The following is a 23,872-nucleotide window of genomic DNA, read 5'->3' as shown; positions in this document are numbered from 1 at the left end:
GGGATGTGGGTTGGTGGAGGTTAATTTTGCCCTGTGGGATGTTACTGTTTGATGGCTTAGGGAGAAAGTCAGGGGTGCCTAAATTGCTGTCCATGCCCAGGAATCATGTAGGGACTTTGCAGCTGAGCTGCTCAGGTGTCAACCTGGGCAGTAGTTTTTCCGCTAGAGGAGTCGTATGGTGACATTTTATTCAGACAGGATGAGAAAGATTTGGGACCACGAATGACTTGCCTGATGGGATGGAGGCCCCAGTTAGAGAGCTTCCAGCCCTGACACTGCTTTACTGTATAACCTTGAGCCAGGCTGGCTTCCTCTTCTAGTGCTCAGGTTTCTGCATTAGTAAAGCAAAAGGGTACTGTGGCTTTTTCCTCCTTTACAGTTTCTTTTTCAGTGCCTTAAGCTCTATGGAACAACAGCAACAAAATACTGCCTTGTACTAAAAACTAATGATTACAGAAAGTAAACTGGCTAACTGCACTAAGACAGTACTGCCTCTGAAGAGCTTAAGTCTGAATGCATAAAACAGAGAGCTGGGAGTATCACTGTCCCTACGTGACCTGTCAGAAATGGAGACCAGCTGCAGTGAATTCTCCAGTCACCCAGGGTGTCCCCAGCTGGGCCTGAGCTGCAGCAGCCTTTGCCTTAGTGCAGAGCAGCCCCTTCCCCTTCCCCCCCTTCCCCTCCTTCCCCCCCTGCAGGAAGAGGTGCTCAGGGTCTGGCTGCCTGAGAGCACCCCAGACCGTTCTCATGTGCATCGGTGAGTTTTCACCTTCTCCCAGTCTTCCTCTGCCTTCCCCCCAGCCTGCCCCCTGCACTGGGGTGTGTGGTGCAGGGACACTGCCCCGGAGCTGGGGCAGAGCCTGGTTCCTATTTGGGAGCCTTGTAAATTACAGACAGCGTGGCAGTAACAAGGGTTGGCCGGCCCTTGTTAAGCAGGAGGGGGCTTGGGGCTGTGAGCAGCATTTCCTCAGTAAAACCTTCAGTTTCTAATCAGCAAACACCTCTCCTGCTGCCTGTGCCTAATTCAGATCCCTTTTTCCTTTCGAGCTCTGTCACCCCCCTGCATGCATGCGGCCTTTCTTCCCTTTTATATCTTCACCTCTGGTTTTCTTCCCTGCCCCGCTGCCTTTGCAGCGCCCTTCATCACACTGGGGCTGCACAGGGGCCTCGGCGGGCTGAGGCGTGTGATGGGAAGCGGAGCCGACAGATTTTACACCCCCACCACCCCTCCCTAGCTGATGAAGCTCTTGTTAATTTTGTTCTCCTAATGGCCCCTCCTTTGATTTACTGGGCTCTCTGAAAGGGTTGCAGAGCTCCGACAGGAAATTGTTATTGTAACCTGGCAGGAAAGAATTAAAAATAAATAAACAAATAATTTTTGTTTTCCCTTCACCCCTTGAAGCTCTTTAAATTACTTTAACGCTTTGTTTTCCCACATAAGCAGGAGCTGTTGAAGCTGGGGGTGTCAGTGGCTGTGGAAGTGTCAGTGCAAGGGGCAACTTGCACCTTACCTGCCCTGGGGAGAGGAGGCAGCAGAGCAGGACCCTGTCCAGGACCACTGCCTCTGGGAAGGCAACCAGAGTGGCTGGAGCCTCCTCTGCTCCCCATCTCTCCCATTGCAGCCTGCTCTAGCGGTGCTTGCAGGACACTGGCAAATCAAGAACTGCCCGATTATTAAAGTTTCTTGTTTTGCACTACTGCAGGCTGCTGCAGAGCAGCATTTTCAGAAGAGGTCAGTTCCCATTTAGGCATCAAAATAAGTTGGTTGCCTATTTAGGAGAGCTCAGCATGGTGAGAACTGAATGCTTTTGAAAATCTGTCTTCAATTGTGGAAGCTGAGAATTTCAAAATCTGGCCCTGAATCCTAACAGTTCTTTTGGAATTGATGTTTTCATTCATTCTCCTCATTATTTTTATGCTGTCCATTTACTTCTTGTACTTCACTCAGCTGTGAAAGAAATGGCCACATGTCCCTATTTCGAGCTCATACTTTGCCTGGAGGTTTGGGAGGTACCATGCACTTGTTGTGACACACCTTCTCTCCTCAGTCTCTGCTCAATGCTGTTCAATCTGCCCAGCACCATGGCCAAATTTTATGATCTCCCCTTTTTTCTCCCCACCTACTGCCCTTTACAGACCTGGGGCAGCCAGTTTCATCATCTCATCCATGTGCTTAGATGGTCCAGGCTCACAAAGGGTCCATCACCCGTCTCTGCACCCTTGGCTTTGCCCTTCTGGCCAGAAGCACTGTACAATGCAGAGCTGCAGGGAGGTCTGGTTGGGAACGTCTCTGCCTCCCCCCTCCCTCAGCATGGGCTCCAAGGAGCAGCTCTTTTCCATCCAACATTTTTCCTTCTTGCTGCCAAACCCATCTAGAGAGGGGAATGACTCAGCTTCGCTCTGTGGGCTTCCAGCACTGAGGAGCAAGACTTGAAGTCCTACCCTAAATTGTTCTTCTGCATTGGTGTAAAATGTAGATTCTTACAGTGTGAGGTTTTAAGCCTAAACTAACTCAAAGTCTGTTCTAGATCAGTGGTACATCAACTCGCACATCAGCAACAGTGTCAGCAGTGCATGTTCTGGTATGGACAGACCTCAGGCACTTCTATGGCTGTGGTCATTGGTGGTTTGCATTGATGGCTGTGGCATATCAAAGAGTGCTTTGGTGGCTGTCTTACACAGAGAAGTGAACTTGAGTAACTCAGATGATCTCCAAGACAATAGCTAAAGGATTTCATACAACAGTATGTGCTAGCTGACAGGGAAACTCTTCAAAGATAAATTGTTGAGACTTTCTTCTCTCCTTGGGTGAGAAGAGTGAATGCCAAAAGGATGAGGTGCTTGGGAGGGAAGTTGCTGTCTTGTTGCTTTGTCACTGAAGGTTATCCACAGAGGGTTTTCACATATACAGGGCTGTGGGCTGCAGGAGGTAGAATATGAGTCTAGTTGATCTTTCTGGGTGCCTTCAGAGTGTGCTCAGCCTGACACCCAAAGGCCAAGCTCTGTCCATGCTCCTGGCTGCCTGGAAACGACATCAGGCCACGCCAAGTTTGGCCTAGTTTACCTGCCTCTCAGCAGGGTTTGTCATCTTGGCCTTAGGACCATTCTAACCATGACTGTGTGACTCCTGGGAAAAAGCTGCCTTGAGCACACTAGACAGGCCAGCCAAGTGAGCTCACATTGGTCTGCAAAGTGCCACATAATGATGCTCTTTGTGGCATTTGCAAAGCTCCGGTTGCAAGTTGCTTTACTTGCTGTTACTTCCTTTTGAAAGCACCAGCTCTGAGGAGGCTTTTCTTTTCCTTACCTCTCTTCAGCTGTATATGAATGTCTCCTCCAGGATTTCTCACCCAAGCAGTGCTCTGGGGCATGGTGTGGGGAAGAGGACAGCTTGTGAGGCTGTTGGAGGAACAGCCCAATTTGCAGAGAGGCATGCAAACTGGCTAGCTGGATTCTTGCTGTTGTGATGTGGAGCTCAGCACTGCTGGCGTTTGACGTTCCCCTGTACTGCACTCTTTCACCTTTGCTGCCATTAGAGGCTAAGCAAAGTCATTTAAGAGTAGCTTGGTGAGATTTCCCCAAATGTTGTGCTTCATTGCTAGCAGTAACCAGCCTTGCCTTGAGCAACTCACTGAGCATCTCATGAGGAGTCTGGCAGTCCTTACTTCAGGAATTAATTAGTTTAGAAGCTGAGCTTGAAGGGACTTATCCTCTCTTTTTGACTGAGATGGTTATGGAAAGGATATGCTTAAACAGGTGACTGCTTGAGCAGTGATTGTGATGGAAGTAGGAAATACTGCTCTGCAGAGTCCATCTGCTCTTGAGGATGGTGGTTGCAGCTAAGAAGCTCATTGTGTATCTGCAGGGAGAGCAGGCAATGTAACTGCTGTTTGGGCTGGCTTCCATAGCTGGTTTGGTCTTGGGCTTCTTTCCTGCCAATGTAGGCATGCCACAGGAGCGGTTCTGAAATACTGTTGGCACTTGCAGGTCATTTTCTTAGTGTTGCAACTGGAGAAAGCTCAATCCTGTATCTGTGTTATGATGTCCATAGAGGGAGGTCTCTTCTTGACTTCAGACCTTGGATGAAGCTGAATTCATTCTGATGTCTGAGATGCCTCTTGGAGCAGCCACTTATATCTTTGATCACCCTGACCTGGCTTGTCTGTTTGAGGGTTCTCTCCACAAGAGCTGCTGTGGTGCAGCTCTCTGCATCAGCCTAAGCTGTGGCAGGTCTTGGGCTTCAAGATTTGTGGAGACCATTGCTGCTTTTGACTATGAACCTGGTGGTTTGTCCAGACAGGGTAGTTCATCCCAAAATCAGCAATGTGTTTCAGGCAGAACACTTAATGTGAAATCTTTCCATAGGTTGGGTCTCTTGGTTTAGAATAAAGGTTTATTATGCCAGGTCAGTGTGATCTGCCATCAGCTCACTGCACTGAATTTAAGCAATTTAGAACTGGGCATTTCTTTCCTCCTGCAAAAATGGCCCCTCCCCTTCAGAATAATTCCTTGCAGAGGTGCCATGAAAATCTTTAACGTCTCCTAAAGCGTCCCATCTGGATTGAAACACAGGTATGCCCAGCAGCAACATGGCCAGTGTCCAGGAAAAGGCTGTGAAACTGCAGGATCACCTCTGTTTTCTCATAGCCTGGGACTTGCACTGCTCATTTAGTTTTGTGTTCAGGCTAGAATATGTTCCAGACAGAGCCAAGAAGTGGCAGCAACACTTAGTGAATATCGCCAGTGATACTTTGTCGGAAATGTTTGTGTTTTGATCCTGAAAATTGCCTGGTGTACATTGCTGGCACAGTACAGGCATTCACTGCACTGAGTCTGAAATGGGGCAGTACGTGTCTGTGCACACACACCTAGATTTGTACCGAGAACCGAGGATGGGAATGTCTTGGGAGACTCGCAGCCATGCTCGGGGGAGAGGCTGGAGAAGAGACTGCTTGCTCCAGTGTCTGTAGCCTCCTCAGGCTGCTGGCTCGGTGAATCTCTGGGAGTTGAGGGAGCAGAGAAGCCAGGCAGGGCTGGAAAGCAGAGGGAAGTCTGAGGTTTTCATCCATCATGTCTCTTGTAATTCGCAGGAATCTGCTGCCACACATCCATAGCATCTCCTGAGGCAGCTTATGGGACCCTTCCCTGGGCACCCCAGGACACGCCGCATGGGAGAGCAATGACACGTGGAAAGAAGAGACCCATGTTCCCCATCCCCTGCCTCATCCTTGCAGCTGCTAGCTGCTTTGCCAGACTGAGTGAGTCTCTGGGTTTACCCATTTGTTCTGTTTTTTGAATGTGTTTGCCTTGATGCTGCTTAGCATAGCCATGCCTCAAGCACAGAGCGTTTTCCAGTCTCCAATGCAAAATGTACCAGTACTGCCATTTTTAACTCTGTCCTTTCTTTTGCTTAGTCTCACTGAGCTTTCTTATTCCCATTTTTCCCCCCTGTGCAGGTGAATCTCTGCAGGTCACAGTGCAACCTGCCTCCATTGTCCAAAAGCTTGGGGGTCCAGTCAGCCTGGGATGTGTAGTGGACCCCCCCAGAGTAAACCTTACCTGGAGACTGAACGGGAAAGAGCTGGCTGGATCCGACAAAGTGCTGGGTATCCACATTGAGCGAGGGAAGCTCATCATCACAGCTCTCAACAACCACACCGTGGGGCGATACCAGTGCATTGCTCGTGTGCCTGAAGGAGTCATTGCCAGTGTCCCTGCAGTGGTCACGTTAGCTAGTGAGTAGCTTTCTTCCTCTGCCATCCCCTGCATTGCTTGGGCCATCACTCACTTGCTCACTCTGAAGGCAGAGACTGTGCTGTCCTCATTTAGTAAGGCGGGTGCAGAAGTGACATATCTAAAAGCACTCGTAACAAGGTTTCTGTCTGTAAGGGGCAAGAAGCTGTATTTATTACCACTGTGTGCTCCACCTTTCCAGGGCTTTGTCCTCTTCCTGTGATGTTGCAGTATCATGGCAGCAAAGAGCCCCTTCGTTTCTGAGCCAGAGCTCTAAGTAAGGGACTTTGCCTCTGTCCTCGAGCTTATGTGCTCCTCCTTGCTGCCCTCTGGCACTGGCAACAGATGAAAGAGACTTATATGTGTGTGAGGTGTCTTAGAGTAAGGAACTCCTCTTACAGTCACCTGGTTTTGGCCCGATATTATGCTCAGATGTGAAAAAGTGCTGTATTTGGGTGCATCTGAGAAAGAGCCACCCTCTGTGCCCTGCCTGGGGGTAAGGGGGCTCTGTGTGGACCACTCTTGCTAGGCAATGGTGAGTCTGACCTTCCCAAAGACCAGACAGTCTTTGGCAGTTTCTGGTAGGGCAAGTATGTGCAGATGAGCTCACCATCCCCTGGCAGTGGCAGCCCTGGGGCATGGAAAGGGCTTCCTCTTCCCAACAAGGGGGAGTTTGGGGCTAAGCCTTAAGAAAATGCAGGAGTGAAGATGTTTGTCCAAAGTGAGGGCTGGCTTTGCTTTAAAGCCAAGAGCTATTGGCTTGTCACTGCTACATTAATCAGGAATGAAATGTTTAGGCCAGGCTGGGTGGGAGGAGGAGGCGAGGGGAGAGTTGCTGGGCTCTGAGGCGGTGGGAGGGGGCTGGCGCTGGGCTGAATCTGTCGGGGGATTTGGCCTGAGCCCCTTGCTGAGATTAAATTTCGGAGAACACATTCCAGAGCAGAAAGGGGGCTGTGTGCACTGGTGGCCTGATAGAGGGAAGGAGAGCAGGGGAGAGGTGGATGGGATTACCAAGGGCATGGTTTGCATTTAGGAGAGCAGGGTGTGCGTAGCTCCTCAGCCTGATCAGTTCCTTCTGAGGCTGACCCCCTTTTCTTTGTTTTCCCCTCACCCCAACCCACCACCAACAGCTCTGTCTCCTGGGACAAAGCATGGCTGTTTGATCTATCTGTCTGCTTTGGTCTAGCATCAGTGGTGGTTGGGAGACAAGTCCTAGAGCACCAAGGTCTTACTGTGTCCCACAGGACAAATGAAAGCCACAGCTGAGTAGTCGTTCAGCCTTCTCCAGGAGCCAGCTGGGAACATGGGTGCAAAAGAAGGGGACTTGTCCATTGCTGCAGTCCCTGTCATGGCAAAGGCAGGAGCACCATTCAGTGGAGCTCACAAAACTGGAGCCAGAGGTTGGATGAACAAGCAGTTAATCCACCATGGAAAGCCCCTGTGCTTTGCTGTATGGGTCCCTTGTCCTTGAGGGTGACAGAGGTTGTGTCCAATGCACAGACAGCCTCGGATGCTAGAGAGTCCACAGGCAGGGGGGACTTGACAGTCAAGTGAAGAGGGAGAGTGGGGCTGAGCATGTAGCAGTGAAACTTTTTGGAGGGATTCAAATCACCAGTTTCCTGTTGGTGAGCTGGAGGCTGCTGGCAGCAGTGGCTTTGCAGTGATCTGAATTAACAGGGGGGCACCAGTCTGAGGTGGGACTGAGTTTGGAAGCTATGGTAGCCCATGTGCCAGGGGCTCTCACTCCTGCTGCAGGCCTCCTCCACAGCCCTGGCAGGTTGGCGCTGCGTGGCAGATCACCTGCTGGGCTGAAAGGAAACTCTCTGAAAGTCTCAGTCCTATCCAAAAGTTATGTGGAGGGCTGGGGGGAGAATGGAACTGGTAGAATGTGAATGAAAGCAGGGGGAGAGGGATATTTTCAAGGATTAGAGGTTTAGGTTTATACTGGAGGAGGACCTGGAGTCACTGGGAAAAGTCTTGCTAGTTTTGAGGGGTGTGGGTCAGATCATCTGTCCAGTTTCTAGGCTATTTCTATTCCTTTCCTCTTTAGGAGGAAACTTCCTCGAATGCCCCAGTCCCTCTGTGCCCGCTCCCTCAGGGCCTCGTTGTGCTTTGCTGACAGTCAGCAAGCAGATAACTATCACTGCAGTGCTGGCAGCCACAGTGTAGCCTTGGGACCGATACCTCCTTCTCCCATCTGTGCTGCAGCGCCGAGACCATCTCTGCTCTCCCTGGCTCCGAGGGCTGGTTGAAGCCAGCATTTCATTCCTCCAGCAGAGATAAAATAGGTGCTGTACAGACAAGGGGTGGAAGGAGAAGGGATTCACAGAGAGGGGAAGATTCCTTGAAGCAACAAAAGGAGCAGCTCTTGAGTTACTCACTTGGGCACCATGATCCCACATTCAGCCTTGGCAGCCCATGGCACAGCCGTGCAGATAGGTACCTGCTGACCGCTGCTAGCCTGGCCGTGCTGCACATCAGCCCTGCATGGCCCTGAGGCAGTCCTGGATGGCCTGGAATCTGGGATACCTTGAATGGGCAGCCCTCGGCTTTGTGGCAGGTTTGGGAGGCCAGGCCTCAGCACACAGCACTCACAGGCAGTGACCCTGCACTGGGTCGGGCTGGGCATCCCCCAGGAATTTGCAGCTGCTTTCTGAAGACAGCCCCATTCATTTTCCTGTGCCTGGCCTCTCCTCTGATGGCTCCCAGAGGGGAAGGCAAGAGGAAGGGAGGGAAGGGGGTGGCTGCATGCTGGAAAAGCATTTGCTGAGCAGTCACGGGGGCTCTGGCCCCGGGGGCAGAGGTGGTGTGAGGAGGGGAGAGAAGGAAAACACAGGTGGTGTTTGGTGAGCCAGAGGAGCTGTGGCACGAGGGCTGTGTGAGATGGGCCTGGAGCAATGATGGGGAATGGGGCTGGGGCATGGCGAGAGGGGTGTGCTAGGGCTGTGTGAACAGGCAGGGGCCTGGAGCTGCTCCTGTCCCAGTGGGGTGGGAGGGAGCTGGTGGTGACAGCACCAGTGCCTGGGCTGCTGTGGTGCTGACCGGGCAGGGAGCGAGGGCTGTGACCCCATGTGGCACTGACAGCAGTGGAAGGTGACTGCCTCAGGGCTGTGGGATCCCTGTCCCTGCCCATTCCCCTTCTCAGGCTCACTCCCTTCCCTCCCTCACCCTTCACTACAGCCGGGAGGACGTTCACCTTGAGGGCTGGCGTTTTATTTACTACTGCTTCTTCTCCAAAGTTATTTATGGTGTCCCATTCATTTAATCCTTTCTGTCTTGCCTTGCTTGGCCCCCAGCCCTGGGATTCATCTGGTTTCCCTCCCTGATGACAGCAGCACAGCTAGCTGCAGGGCTGACCCTCTCTGTGCCCCAGCTAACCTCATCACGCCTCGGAGTGGGGCACAGATGGACATGAGCATAGCCTCTGGTTGCGCTCCCTTCTAAACAACAAAGAGAAAAGGGAAAGAATCCGTGCTGTTTCCCAGCATGGCTCTGTCTGTCCGCAGCACCTCCCACCGGTGGCTGGTGGATGAGGACTTACTGCTTCCCTGTGGTCAGGCATGTCTTTTAAGGACAAGGACAAGGGCTGGCATGCCGGGCGCTGCCATATGAGAAGGAAAACTCAGCCAGTGGAGAGGGGATGTGGTTTTTCCCAGCTGCAGCTGGAGTTAGCTCTGGGTGCAAACAGCATGTTAGACACGGGGCACCGCTGCTGCTGGGCAGCCAAAAGGGTGAGCACTGGGTCCCCCTGTGCTGCCCCTCTCCTACATCCCCCTGCACTACTTTACCTGGTGGGGGTAGGTGTGTGTGGCCCCCCACATCCTGGGGACAGGTCATTTGAAGCCCCATGATTAAGCTGGTTGTCCCAGCCTAGCGCAGCACTGTCTGTTGTGCTGTGCTAGCATCAAGTGAAGAGGGGCTCATCCCATGCACAGAGGGAGATGGGGGTGCACCCAACCACCCCTTGCCTGCTCTAGCCAACCCATCAGTGTTAATAGACAGCTGTATGCGCCAGTACCAGCTGGGAGTGGGGCCAAAACCCAGTGGCAAATAAAACAGGCTTGTTTGCTGTGTGGGAGCAGGAATTTGGGGGAGTAGTTTGGCAGGAGGCTTGTACACTTGAGTATTGGAAAAGAGTTTGTTCTGGTGCCCACCTGATGTTTTCCTCCTCTCCCCTGCTGGTTTTACTCCACTCCTCCAGCAATGCCCAGTTCTTGCTCCCAAGGCCACCCCAGGATCCCTTTCCTCTGTCCATTCCCCCTCCATCCACAGCTTTGCACCTCATCCCCTGCAGTCAGGCTGGGAGGGAAAGGCAGGAAGGGCTGGGGATCCAGCTCGCTACCCTGTGGGACTGCAGCACTCACAGGCATGTGTCCCTGGCACAGGAACATCATTTCCATCTTCAGGAGCACGGTGCTCCCCAGTGAGCTGCAGTGTGCCGGGGCTGTGGGTCTGCTCTTCCTCCTGAGCCCCTTCTCCTCTGTGGGTCTGTGTGTGCGTGCACGTATGTGTGTGTGCAGATCCCTGCCAGCATTGCTGGAGCCTATGCCTTGGCTCTGAAATCTTAATTTAGCTGCGATGAATCCAGACCACCAAGGCGCACATTAATTTTCCTGATGCTCGTTTATATTTTGTTGATCAGAGAAATATGCGTGATGTGGGCAGGCAGGCGCTGGGCTCTCGCCTCTTCTCCACCTCTTTCCATTGCTGTGGCTCTTGCTATTTTATTCCTTGATCGAATACAAAAAGCAAAGAGGAGAAAAGACCCAGCAAGCACCTCTTCCCTCCCCAGAAGTAACTCTCCTTGTTGGAGGGGTGCGAGCCAGCTTCGCACAAGTGAAGAGTTAACCTTCATCTGGCTTTAGTACCCAGTGGAAACATGGCTCCCCTCCCCAGCTTGTCTTAAAGGATTAATCACATTTCTTTTTATTGCTATTATTTTAATTGAATGGTGCCAGCACATTCCAGCAGTATGAAGCATGTTCGCTGCAAATCATCTTTATGACATTGCAAAACCTCCCCTTTTCTTTTCAACCTCCTCCCCTCCACTCAGTTCGGGGCCCAGGACGCTTGCTCCCCCAGCAGCCGCCCGGCAGCCCCTCCGCACCGCACTCGGGGAGGCTCTCGCACCGCCCTGCCAAGAGAGCTGGTTCTTATTTAAACTCCATAAAGGATCTTGCTTTAATCAGAAAGTCTGCTTGAGAAACTTCATGTCACTTTTCCATGACTGTGGGTGGGAGAAGCTTGGAGCCAGAGTTGTCTTTTTGCTCTTGGAGCGCTGCTGCATTTCCCAGAGAACAAAAACACGTTGCTGCCAAGGGAGGCTGCCTGCCGTCCGCCCGCCGCCAGCCCTCCTGCTTCCCCCCCTCCAGCTCCCCACACTGCCCGAGGTCACGGGTGCCACGTCTTGGGATGGGTTTCGAGGGGTGAGGGAGCTGTTGACAGCACGTGGCTGTGCTGTGCCATGGTGATGGACGTGCCACACTGCCTTAGCTGGGGCTCTGAAAGGACGTGTGGTCCTGGCTGGATCTGGCAGCGCGTTGCTGGTGGGACATGTGCTGGTGCTGGGCCCCAGGGAAGATGCGCTGGCTTGAGCCTTGATGTGACAGTGTGACTCGTGACCAGCTGCGGGGTGTGCAGTTGTCACTGGTGGTCGCCTGGGCTGGTGCACAGCACTGTAAGAATGAGTGCTCAGTACTTTCTTCCTGACACAAACCTTTCCCCTCCCAGCACAGGCTGGCTGAGACAGAGTTTGGGCTTGCAGTGAGCCAGCAAGGTTTGCCATTGTGTTTAGGGGGAGCAGAGACAAGTTTTATTGTGAGGAAGCTCAGTGGGGCCAGGTTTGTGTGCTCCCTGTGGGGTTTCACCACAGTCCATTGCTCCTACTTTCAAAAGTAAGGAAAAGAAAACAAACAGTCAAGCACCCTTTCCTCCCCACCCCTGTGCTTCCAGTCCTGCTGCCTGCATCAGCCCCATCAGAGGAGCAACTCCTATTACAGCCTCATCATAGGGGGACACATGCTGGGACAGGGTATTTTCACAGGAGGGGCATCTGTGCAGTGATGACAAGGATCTGCTTTTTCTTGAGCACACACTTGTGCTTGGGCACACACAGAAGCATCATGGTTAACCATCCTTGGCCATGAGATGCTTGATGGGAGCAAGAGTACCTGCAGCAGAGATACTGATTGCTCAGGCTCTGGAGGAGCTTAGAGCAGCTCTGGGAGCACCCAGCATTCATGCACCTTCTCCCAGTGTGTCACCCAGCATCTGTACACCCTTGAATGGACTCCCTGAGTTACCACTACAAAGTCAGCTTCTCAGTGTCAGGACAGCAGCCGTGTTTGAAAGAGCAGGCAGCAGAAGGAGCACTTTAGGCCACCCTTCAGTGCTGCAGTAAGTTGGCTCTTCTTTTCTCTTGAACCAGGATTTTTTGCACCCAATTTCTCAGCCGTGGAGCAGGAGGTTTCTTCAGAAGCTATGTTTTAAGTTACCCATGTTGTAGCAAGGAGGAGGAGAAAAAAAGTGAAGCTCTGAAACCAGGCCAGTTTCCAACTGCTGGGGACAGAAGTGTCCTCTTGCCCCACCACAGTGAACAGCTGTGGGTCCGCAGGGGGATGAGCTGACACTGAGATGCTGAGCCAGCCACCCATGCCCTGTCATTTGCTCTCCTCAGATCTCAAAGATTTCAAGTTTGACGGCCAGCACGTGATCGAGGTGGATGAAGGGAACACAGCTGTGATCGCTTGTGACCTGCCTGAAAGTCACCCCAAGGCTCAGGTCCGCTACAGTGTGAAGCAGGAGTGGCTCGAGGCCTCCCGAGGTGAGTGCCACAGGGTCTGTCCCACTGGGTCCCCTCCCTGGACCCTCAGTTTTAGCATTCCCTACCTGTCTTGCTCTGCCTGCTGCCTCCTTGTCCTTTTGCTGCTGGTCTGAGCACAGGTTAGTCTAAGAGTCCCTGCCCGGTATCCTTAATATCCCTGCTGCCTAGGACTCTGGAGCTACATCTGCATATAGGCAAAATTAAGTAGAATTAGGTGATGCACAATGTCACTCTTCATTGGGCATCTCCATGTGTCTGTGAAGCATTCTTCTAGCCCAAACTGGATAAAGGCAGCTTTGGATTTGGTGAAATATCTTTAATTTGGATCTGAATTTTGCAGCTTCACTTCATCTGCTGCATGTACCTGTGATGAGCTAGCTTCACCTGAGGCTCTGTTCCTTCCATCATTGCACCATTGCTCCCAGTGATGTTCTAGGTAGGAGCATATCTTGTGACCACCTTCTCTTCTCTCTCTACAGACAATTACCTTATCATGCCATCTGGGAACCTTCAGATTGTCAATGCCAGCCAGGAGGATGAGGGGACTTACAAATGTGCTGCCTACAACCCCGTGACACAGGAGGTGAAAACCTCTGTCTCCAGTGAGAGGCTCCGTGTGAGACGTAAGCCACTCTCCCTTCACTGCATGTGTCCATAGTGCTTCCAGCAATGGGAGCACGTACCAGTGCTATCGTAGCTGATTTACTGTGTGAACCGGCATTATCAGTTGATGGGAAAACTTCCCAGCAGCAGAAGGCCTCAAAGCTCCTGGGATATGTGTGCAACCCTGGGATTGCTGCACCTCATTAGGATTTGTTCTTGGTGATGTCAATCACAGGCCCTTAGTCTTTCAGCACTTACTGTGTGCACGCATCTCTTAAGGAATGTCCCTCTCAGCCTGTGTTGCCATTTATCCACTGCAGTACAGGAGAGCAGTGGGCTTAGCCCTGTTATTACCCCCACCTGCACTTTGCACAGGGTGCTTCTCCACCAGCCACCTTCCTTCCCACCCACCTCCTTCCTCCTCCTCTCCCCACCAGGCTCTACGGCGGAGGCAGCCCGGATAATCTACCCCCCTGAAACTCAGACCATCATTGTCACCAAGGGCCAGAGCCTCATCCTGGAGTGTGTAGCCAGCGGGATCCCCCCACCGCGGGTCACCTGGGCCAAAGATGGCTCCAGTGTCTCCGCGTACAACAAGACACGCTTCCTGCTCAGCAACCTCCTGATCGACCCCACAAGTGAGGAGGACTCGGGCACCTACAGCTGCATGGCTGACAATGGGGTTGGTGAGACCGGAGCGGCGTTCATCTTCTACAATGTGCAGGTGTTCGGTGAGTGTTGCTCTGGCCCTTGTTTCAGGAGGGGCTTGGGCCTTCTTCCACTGCTTTCAGGGGAGAAGACTAGTGCTGCTGTACTCTTTCTCTCACTGGGCAAACCACCATGTAAAGCAAACCCCTGCTTGTGATTCCAGTTTCTAGATGAGACAGTTTCTTCCTAGAGGGTGATATTTCTTCCTTTCTGGCTCCAGCCATGGTCTGGAGATGCTGGATCCTCCCTTCCTCTGTGGAAGCTCTTCTTTTGTCATTTGTAGCACTGGTTTGCTCTAACGCTTTCCTGTGGAGGACCGTCTGCTTCTTAGACATGTTTGACATTGGCATAAAGAAGACATCAGAGTGTATTGCTTTCTGTTCTGTTCTATAGGGAAGCTCTTTATGGGGTGAGAAATGTATGGGGTATGACACCATAGGTATTTCTGCTGTGCATTCTTCCCTTTCTCACAAGCATTAGGGAGGCTAAACCCGAGTTTTATTGGATTGCATTTCACCCAGATGCTGACATGCTGTTTTGGCACAAGCACAGTCTTTGCAGAGTAGCACTTCAGCTCAGAGAAATGGGACTTTTAGGTGGCTGCTGTCACCTGAGGCAGATGGCCTTGGGCCACCTCTCCTTGCAGTTCACATGGATGCTGAAGGAGAGGTGCTGTGAAGCAGATACCTGTGGGCTCCCTTAAAAGGAGTGGGATTTGGGGGTGGGGTAAAGATGCACCACTCTGCCCTCATCCCTGCCACAGAGGAAGGTGCAAAGCCATGACCATGCCATGCTCTCTGCCAGATGGCACTCAGCAGCTGTGTTTTGCCCCCCCCAGAGCCCCCGGAGGTCACCATGGAGCTGTCCCAGCAGATCATCCCCTGGGGCCAGAGCGCCAAGTTCACGTGTGAGGTGCGAGGGAACCCGCAGCCGTCGGTCGTGTGGCTGCGCAACGCTGTGCCCCTGTCGGGCGGCCCGCGGCTCCGGCTGTCCCGCCGGGCACTGCGCCTGGTCAGCGTGGGGCCTGAGGACGACGGCATATACCAGTGCATGGCGGAGAACGAGGTTGGCAGCGCGCAGGCCATGGTGCAGCTGAGGACAGCCCATCCAGGTAAGTCCCTCTCTCCAAGCTGATGACCATTCAATTCCAGAGCCTGACATGCAGGGACAGAGCAGAAGAAAGTTAGTGTGTAACCCTCCCACTTGGTTTCAGCTGCCTTGCTCTTCCCTCCCTTTTATCCTGCACAGCGAGTGCTTTTTTGACTGGGATCTCCATATCTCCCTGTAGGAACAGATGGAAGTGGTTTTGCTTCTAAGAGCAGTGCCATATGTGCATACTTGAGCTCTCTCTACATGAGAGACATGGGACATCTGGGTGTACTGCCTTACCCTATGGTTTACTCAGCTCTGCTTCTGACCTTGCACTGGGCAAGAACATAACCACCAATGTGGTTAGATTCACTTGGGATAAGAGAGGTACCACCTGATTCCTTGGTCCCTGATGAACTTACCTAGGGGCTTCAGAGGGGGGCTTCAGAGAGGGAGAAAGCCCCATGTGGCCAAGGCCTGTGCTTGGAGAGGCCCCAGTAAGGTTTATTAGGCTTATAGCTGAAGAAAGAGATTGTTGTCAACACCTTTTAGAGTGGCTCACCAGGCAGCACCACCTGGGACCTGTGCTGCAGTGGGTGTATAGCACCAGCCTTCTGAGAGGCTCAAGGGGCTCATAGCTCTGCTTTCATCGCAGACTGGAGTGGGCATTTACTCTACCTCGACACTTTGTCTTTCAGGAGCTACACTCAACCCTGGGCGAGATGCTCAGCTGGGTTCAGCTCAGCCCCCAACACCACCTTCCAGGGACAGTAACTTAAAGCTGCCCCTGGATAAGGCTGGACTGCCAAAGACTGGGACAACCCCGCTGACGGCATCTCCACAGTGTGCAGCCAACAGGGAGATGGTGTCTCCAGCTGAGGCCCCCATCATCCTCAGTTCCCCACGGACATCCAAGACGGACAGCTATGATCTGGTGTGGAGACCCCGGCCTGACAGCAGAGCCCCCATCCTCTATTATGTGGTGAAACATCGCAAGGTATTGTTGTTTTGCCCTGCTCCTATCTTTGCTCTGCATCATTCCACACGAGGCTGCTGGCCTCACTGCAGGTTTTCACACCTCATGAGCAGGTGCATTGTGGCAGGGACACCCTGGTGACACTGGTTGGTGGGGCCTCCTCAGCTGCAGCCTGTTAGGGTACAGGCTGTGAGAGGAGGTTTGCCAGTGTCTACCAGAAGGGCTCATAGTGGTGCTCATCTCCCTAAGTATGCAGAGGGCATATGCACACACATGGATTTCCAGTTTGAAGAGTTTCCACTTCTAATTCCCAGCTGTGTGCTTACACAAGCAGGAAGTCCTGAGGGCAGACTGTACAGTGACTTGCTCTGTGATGCTTTTGTCACAAGCCATAGGGACACTTCTGCCTTGAAAAGCTTGAGCTGCAGGACACAGGGCAGCAGCGTCTCTCTGCTGTGCACACCTGCCCAGCTCAGCAGCACTGAAGCACCTATGCCCAGTGGCTGAGGAAACAGCAGAAAGGCATCATAACCATGCTGAATCCTTTGGGAAGCTCCTCAAGCACTAGCTTCACTGTGGAAGCTGAAAGGCAGTGCAATATTGAGCATCTCTTTGCTGGTGGCACAGCATGAGCACACAGTGCACTGTGTGAGCTCAAGGGCTCCTGCCTTCTGTGGTGCTTCTCAGCATCACATGCACAATGGGGGCAAAGCTGGAGCCCAGCAGTTTCTCTAAATAGCAAAGCATTGTTGAGGTAAAAATTCTGCTTTTGATGTGTAGACCATCTCTTCCCAATTTGTGGGGATAAGCTGGGAAAAAGTAGCTTGAATTTATCTGTTTGCTGCTTGTATTTCCCTTGGGTACACAGGGAGTTGCAGTAGAGAGGCAGTTTTTGCTTTGAGGTTTGAGTGCATTCTAGGTCTGGTATGTTTTGGATTCCCAGCCACTGCAAGGCACCGTTTTCAATTACATGTGAATATATGTGTCTGTTTTCCTGGAATTGTTTGATTTTTATGAAAATATATAGGTATGACAGGAGGCTGTTACAATCCCTACACATGCTTGATTTCTTTCTAAACAAAACCTCAGCTAAGGGTTTCAGCTAACTATCTCTTTAAAGAACCCTTTAAAACAAAGGCAGAAGATGCCAGCACAAGAACACAATAGGGCAAGCTTAAATAAAAACCAAACGATGCCAAAAGCCTCACCAGACTATTGGCTCTGGTTGTCTGCCAGGAAGAGATTTGTTCCCAATGGTGTATCATGTAACTACCAGTTCTGCATGCTATTTTCACTGGCAGGCTGGAGTTTGTCCATATTTTATTTGGTTTTACCTGGAAGGGGCTGTAGGGCAGTGGAGGTCACCATGGGTCACTGCTGTTCGCAGTAATATGTTTTCAGTGTAGTCCAAATTCTCAGCTGGAGACTCTTTCTTGGGATGCTTAAGGATTACATGGAAAGGAATTAGTCCCAATAACCCCTTAAACTTATTTAGAAAGAGTCTCTCTCAGAGATCCTTAGGATCAACTTATATAATGACCTGGTTTTGACAACTCAGACTGGAAAAGCATGTGTGCAGAGAGGGAAGGAATCGATTCAGCAACAAAAGAAAAGGCTCTTTGTGTGGGAGATGGCTATAGGGAAGTAAAACCTACTGACAGGAGGCTTACATTTGTAGTGGGCAAGCTCTGCTTCTCCTCTGGAAAATACCTGCGGACGCCTCTTTTCCCTTGCTGTTACGCTGCCCCTGAAGCCTCAGCAGCCAACAGGCACTCAGATGCCACACAGCCATCACCTTTGTTTGTTAAGAATGTTTCTTTCTGTTCCCTGGGCAGTAGCAGTGTCCAGGGCTCCCCTCCCTGGCCTCACAGCTCTGCGGGCCCAGGAATCAAAATAAAACGAGGCAGGCATTAATCAGTCAGTGTCAACCGCTTGGAGAGGATGAATGATACGGCAGAGCCCTGGCATTTCCGTTCTGCTGCGTTGCCTGCACTGCTAATGCTCCTCTCGGCACCGGGTCACTTCAGTGTCCTGCCTCTTGGCCTGCAAAAATATTATGCTTGCAGCTGGGGAGGAGGAGGAAGGTCCCACCTTCCCTCGGCATCTGCACAGGGCATTGGGCATCACTGAGAAACAGGCTGGGCTTCCAAGCCTTTCTGGTGGCCACAAGCATACATGGCCCCTTTCCTGCAGAAACCTGTGCTCAGATCTTAGAATCAACTAGGTTGGAGAAGACCTTTAAGATCATCAGTTCCAACCAGGACTGCCAAGTCCACCATGTTACTGAGGGCTTCATCCACACGGTTTTTGAACACTTCCAGGGATGGTGATTCCACCACTTCCCTGGGCAGCCTGATCATATGTTCCAGTGCCTGATCACCCTCTCTATGGGTAATTTCTTGATATCCAATCTAAAACTTCCCTAGCACAGCTTGAGGCTGTTTCCCCTTGTCCTACCACTTGTTACCTGGGAGAAAAGACCAGCCACCTTCTCTCTCCATCCTCCTTTCAGGCAGTTGTAGAGAGCAATAAGGTCCCTCCCTGAGCCTTCTCCCTCATGTGACTGCAGGGCAGGCAGCCCTGGTTGATACACAGCCTGCCATGACATCTCCTGAGCTTGGTGCAGGCAAGAAGCCCAGCCTGCCCCAGCTTTGTAACACCCACGTTGGTCTCTCAGCAGGTTGCCAACGCCTCGGACAGCTGGGCAGTGAGGGATGTCCCAGCCTCACAGCACCGCCTGACCCTCACCAGGCTGGACCCTGGCAGTCTCTACGAGGTGGAGATGGCCGCTCACAACTGCGCCGGCGAGGGACAGACGGCCATGGTGACCTTCCGGACTGGTAAAGGTCGAACTTTTCACTGGCTGTTCTGCTGGAGTTCAGGGCAGGGACCCTCTGAGAAGTCCCATCTCAGCCCTGAGGCACCAGGCTCAGGACAAAGGGGCTGTTCCTGTTCTGGAAACCCATCTACCCTCAGCTTAGAGCAACTCTGTCAGAAGGGAATGTGGAGGGTGGGACTGAAACAGGATGGGGAAAATCAGGTTTCCCCTCTGCCTGGAAGTGCCTTGGAGTAAGTCCCTTTCTCCCTTGGAGTCTCAGTTGGACACCTGCAGAACCATAGACAATAAGTCTGGTGGGGATGTCAAGAGGTCATTTAATCCATCCTCTGCCTTGAGATGGGATCAGCACATAGGGGTTATTCCTGCTAGATGTTTCTCTAATCTGTCCTTAACAGCTTGCCCTGCACCAAAGGGAACTCCAGGCCTTCCCATGTAGTCTGCTTGGTGCAGTTGTCTTTGCCACTGAAAGGATGTTCCAAATGTCTACACTAAGTCCCTCTGTCCCCTGGCTGCCTTTCATGTCTCCAGCAGGTGTGGGGAATGGCATTCCCTTTATAGCAACCTTCCCCATGGCAGTGGACTTGCTCATGTCTCCCTTCAGGCCCCCATCTTGTACTCCCTTCTCAGACAGAAATCTAGCAGTGTTTCAAGAAAACTAATTAAAAGTTTTAGACAATTAAGTATGGGGGGAACCTATTAACAGATTAACAAACCTGCCCCTTTAGCTTTAGCTCCTGCCTGCAGGTTGAGTGCTTTGAACCCCTCAGTTCAAAGAACTCACCCTGGGGTTCAAAGGTTCAACCCAGGGCTGCTACAGTCCAGGAGTACTTACCTCAGCATCGTGGTTGGGAATATTGTCAATGCTTATCACAGCAAAAATTAACCCTGATCCACACCTGCATGTCACTAATGCCACCTCTCCCTTCTGCACAGGCCGGCGCCCAAAACCAGAGATTGTTGCTAGCAAAGAGCAGCAAATCCAGAGGGATGACCCAGGCACAAGCACCCAGAGCAGTAACCAGTCTGACAACAGCCGTCTGTCCCGTAAGGCCCTCCCTCAGCTGGGCAAGGAGGGAGGACGAGGGGTGCGGGATCTCTTGTGGATGGTAGTGGCCAGGCCATGCTGGGGTTGAAGTCTCCACTGGGTCTCCAGATCTTGACAAGGAGAGGTGCTTCTCGGACACCCCTGCTACCGCATTGACAGGCAGTCTGTCTTAGGGCTGATCCCACTGCCTGTCCCCACCGTTAATGTAAGGATTTGTCAGAAACTCTGTCCTGTGGTGGGTTCCATGTGGTGGGTTCAGAAAGCCCTGTGAATGTGTGGGGCACAGCACCAGTGAGCTGGGGTGCATCAGTGGGTGCTGGGGGAGTGTGAGACAGGAGGGACACCTGCAGGCAGGCCCTGCAGGCCCTGGCATCCTCCTCCCAGCCAAGTCCTGACGAGGGGCAGTTGTGCCCATTCTAGGGGTGCAGGGTATTCTGCTGCATAGGAGAAACATCAGCTTTTTACTGGTTAATCCAATTCATTGTTTTTCCCATCTTGCATATGCCATTACTGTTATTCACCAGAGCCACTATCTTTTTTGTGAAATGTTCTTCAATCCTTACCCTTTCTTGTGAAGTCCTTTCATTCAATTACCCACACTCATTCATGTGTTGCCTTTTCTTTCATCTTCACAGCTCCTTTCATCTCTTTCCTCCCAACTTTTGACTGTTTTCCTATCAAATTTCATGTCTGTAGTTCAGAACTTTTCCCTGTTTCCTCCTCAGCTGGTCTTCTCAATCTCTCCTGTTTTCATCTCCTACACTCACCTGTCCCCACTGTCAGTCTCCTCTTGCTCACTGCTCCCACATCAGCCAGGCCTTTTGCTCTGTCTCCAGCTCTGCATTCACATCTCTCACTGCTCTCCCTCCCACGATGGGTGTACACACTTCAAATCCTACTTGAGTTGGGAGTAGAAATGGAGGAAGATGCAAGCAGGAGTAAAAGATGTTTGGAGGGCACAAACTGAAAGGAGTGAGGATTTGGGAGTGCCAGCTCTAAGAGACAGAAGAAAGCAGGCAGGACTTAAGAGCATGTGGGTGGGCGCAATGCAGGTAGACCTTCACCCACATACTTATAAGATACAGCATCCTCCAGACAGGGCAAGAGAAATGTGTTTCCTGTCCTGATGTCCTTCTGTGCCCCTTGCAGCTCCAGAGGCACCAGATCGTCCAACCATCTCCATGGCATCAGAGACATCTGTGTATGTGACGTGGATCCCCCGTGGGAATGGTGGGTTCCCCATCCAGTCTTTCCGTGTGGAATATAAGAAACTGAAGAAGTTGGGAGACTGGGTCCTGGCCACCAGTGACATTCCTCCCTCTCGCCTCTCTGTGGAAATCCCAGGCTTGGAGAAAGGTAGGCAGGTGTTCTCCTCCCTGCTTCCTGGAGGTCTGTAGGAAGCTGTGCAGTCCCTGTAGGATGGGTAGCCATCTGTCATGTCCTGCTTAGCCCTGACACGTACAAGCAAAACAAAGCTGCCCCAGCTCCAGCCTTACATGATGGGGAAAAACTGCAGATGCTTCTCCAATTTCTCCAGCTGCAAAGACCAGCATAGATTTGATCTCCCTCAGGGAGGCTTGTGAATGCTTTTCTGTATTACAGGATATAGTTACTAAAGGCATTTGGTTTTGCCATTTACTAGACAAGACAGAACTTTCTTTAGCCACAGGCAAGAGAGATGGGTACACAATTCCCACTGCACTTCACATGAGAAAAGACAGCATCACTGAGCTGGACAGTTTAAAAGGGCAACACATCTACCCCAAATTAAAGACCAGTAAAATCATGTTTGGCTAAAAAGTTATTTAAGCCTTGAGCTTTTAACTGATGTTTCTGTACTTAATTTCTGTGAGGTAGAGAAAGGACACTTTCCCATACCTGCTTTTGGGTCAGGACAAATCAATCCACACACACTTTCCAGAACTGCTACTGACCTCTAGACCATCCAGACAAGAATTGGGGAAGGCAAATAAAAGCAGGCTTCATTTAGCACATGGCTGAAATCTGGCCTTTCAGTGCTTCTACTTTGATCAAAACCTCTGTGTAGGTCCTCTGCCTTTTGGAGAAGGTGTAGCCTCTCTCCACAGTCAGGCCTGTGCTGACAGTAGAAGTCTTGGAAGACTCCAGTCTCTGTAACTCTTTTATTTCCCATTATTCCCTGTAGGCACATCCTATAAATTCCGTGTCCGGGCACTGAACATCCTGGGAGAGAGTGAGCCCAGTGCAGCATCTCGGCCGTATGTGGTATCTGGGTACAGCAACCGAGTCTACGAGCGCCCTGTGGCAGGGCCATACATCACTTTCACAGATGCCATCAATGAGACCACCATCATGCTGAAGTGGATGGTAAGGTTTGTAGGGGTGGAAGTTACTGAACGTGCAGGAAGCAGGGGTGTAGCAGGTGCTACTTGCCATCTTAAAGGTTACCACACTGGAGGCTGTCACCAGCACAAATGCATCTGTGATCCAATAGCTCCCTCCACCAAAGGAGGGTTGGGCTTGGGCCATGTAGATGTGGGCAAAGTCAGAGAGCTTCGGAAACCCTTTTTGTCTGAACCCAGTGCTGTACACAGGAGGCATTTCAGCAGATAATCTCAGGGTCTTGACCATTTTGTTCAACAAGCACAGTTCAGCAATGCACAGGATAGCTGCTTGCTCTCCCAGCCAAATTCCTGGAATCCATTAGCACCTCTGTCTGACACATCCTTCACTCTCACTTGCTGGGTAGCAGTCCTAAGTGTTGGTAATCTTTTTAGGAGTGGGAAGGATCTTTTGGATCACAAGTCCAGATCCAAGTGTTTCCAACAGTTTAGAGTTTCTTCAGAGGGATGCATTGCCCTCTTCTCTCCCAGCAGCTTCTAGACAGAAATTGCTACAGGGTAGGATGCACACTGCTGTTTATTTAAACACAAACAGAAGCTCCTGTCCCAGCTCCATGTGTTATTGCTATCTTTCACCCAGTGTTTTATCAGCTTCTGGGTGAAAGATAGCAATAACACATGGAGCTGGGACAGGACTGCCCTGGGTGGAGGAGGAACAGAGCTGTCTTCAAAAACACGGGACTCCTGAGGTCACTGGTTCATGGAAAGATGCATTTTGTTTGAAAGCCACGAGCCTGCTGGAGTCAAAGTGAATGTATGCCTGCCTGAGTCAAAGTGAATGTATGCCTGCCTCAGTCAAAGTGAATGTATGCCTGCCCGTGCCCAGCCTGAGATGTTGCTGTTTGAGGATTTTTTTCTCTGAAGCATTAGTTGTAGTTGCAGAGTTGTAGGGAGCAGAGTACTGGATGCTTGGGGTGACAGGACCAGACTCATGGCTTGTCTGTTACTTGGGAAGCAAGGTGTGAGAGACCACTGAGTTCTTGAAAGGAAGCCCTTACCACACAAACCAATGGCAAAACAAGGACAATTCCACTTCTGGGACTTCCTTCTGTCCCATCCCATTTATGGCAACTGCTCCTCACCTAGTACAATATGGAGCACAGATATGTCTGCTAATTTCTGCTCTCCTATTCTCTGCAGTATATCCCAGCCAGCAATAACAACACTCCCATCCATGGTTTTTACATCTACTACCGCCCCACTGACAGTGACAATGACAGTGACTACAAGAAGGATGTGGTAGAAGGTAAGAGACAGTGAGAGACTGGTCCCAGCTGCTGGATCCTTCTGGAAGAGCAGACAGCCAGAAGGAGCCTGTGCACAAAAGGCTCTGCTGCTGCTGTCCAGGGCTGCTTTACCTAGTAGTGCTGCAGGACCGTGCCAGCCGCATGTTTCCTGAGGAAGCCAACAGCACAATGTGTTTGTTCCCTCCTCAGGAGATCGGTACTGGCACTCCATCAGCCACCTGCAGCCAGAGACCTCATATGACATTAAGATGCAATGCTTCAACGAGGGTGGTGAAAGCGAGTTCAGCAACGTGATGATCTGTGAAACCAAAGGTAACCAGCTTCACAGGACAGCCCTGGGAGCACTGCATCCTGCCTTCCCTGCCTGCAGCTGGCGCAGGTACTATCTCTGCCTGACTGTGTGGCATCCAAGCTCAGGCATGGTGATG

General features: G+C 51.6%; 1 protein-coding gene across 5 annotated transcripts in view; it reads left to right on the top strand.

The window, feature by feature from the left end:
* Positions 1-23,872, top strand: part of BOC (BOC cell adhesion associated, oncogene regulated) — a 54,579-nt gene that overhangs the window by 26,235 nt on the left and 4,472 nt on the right. For 2 of the 5 annotated variants that reach the window (XM_031051325.2, XM_031051324.2), the window contains 13 exons: positions 5,091-5,258; positions 5,457-5,735; positions 12,410-12,556; positions 13,036-13,179; positions 13,597-13,890; positions 14,706-14,978; positions 15,655-15,953; positions 18,610-18,778; positions 19,705-19,815; positions 20,966-21,172; positions 21,981-22,162; positions 23,338-23,443; positions 23,634-23,756. In XM_031051325.2, the coding sequence (XP_030907185.2) occupies positions 5,180-5,258; positions 5,457-5,735; positions 12,410-12,556; positions 13,036-13,179; positions 13,597-13,890; positions 14,706-14,978; positions 15,655-15,953; positions 18,610-18,778; positions 19,705-19,815; positions 20,966-21,172; positions 21,981-22,162; positions 23,338-23,443; positions 23,634-23,756 (2,413 nt within the window). In that variant the 5' untranslated portion in view covers positions 5,091-5,179. The remainder of the gene's footprint in view (positions 1-5,090; positions 5,259-5,456; positions 5,736-12,409; positions 12,557-13,035; positions 13,180-13,596; positions 13,891-14,705; positions 14,979-15,654; positions 15,954-18,609; positions 18,779-19,704; positions 19,816-20,965; positions 21,173-21,980; positions 22,163-23,337; positions 23,444-23,633; positions 23,757-23,872) is intronic. The other 3 variants (XM_031051326.2, XM_013129690.3, XM_013129688.3) reach the window with 3 other exon arrangements.

Source organism: Melopsittacus undulatus, chromosome 2, assembly GCF_012275295.1.
Source record: "Melopsittacus undulatus isolate bMelUnd1 chromosome 2, bMelUnd1.mat.Z, whole genome shotgun sequence".
NCBI classification, from domain to species: domain Eukaryota; kingdom Metazoa; phylum Chordata; class Aves; order Psittaciformes; family Psittaculidae; genus Melopsittacus; species Melopsittacus undulatus.
The sequence above is the reverse complement of the archived record's forward strand: the minus strand, read 5'-3'. Positions and strand labels throughout refer to the sequence as shown.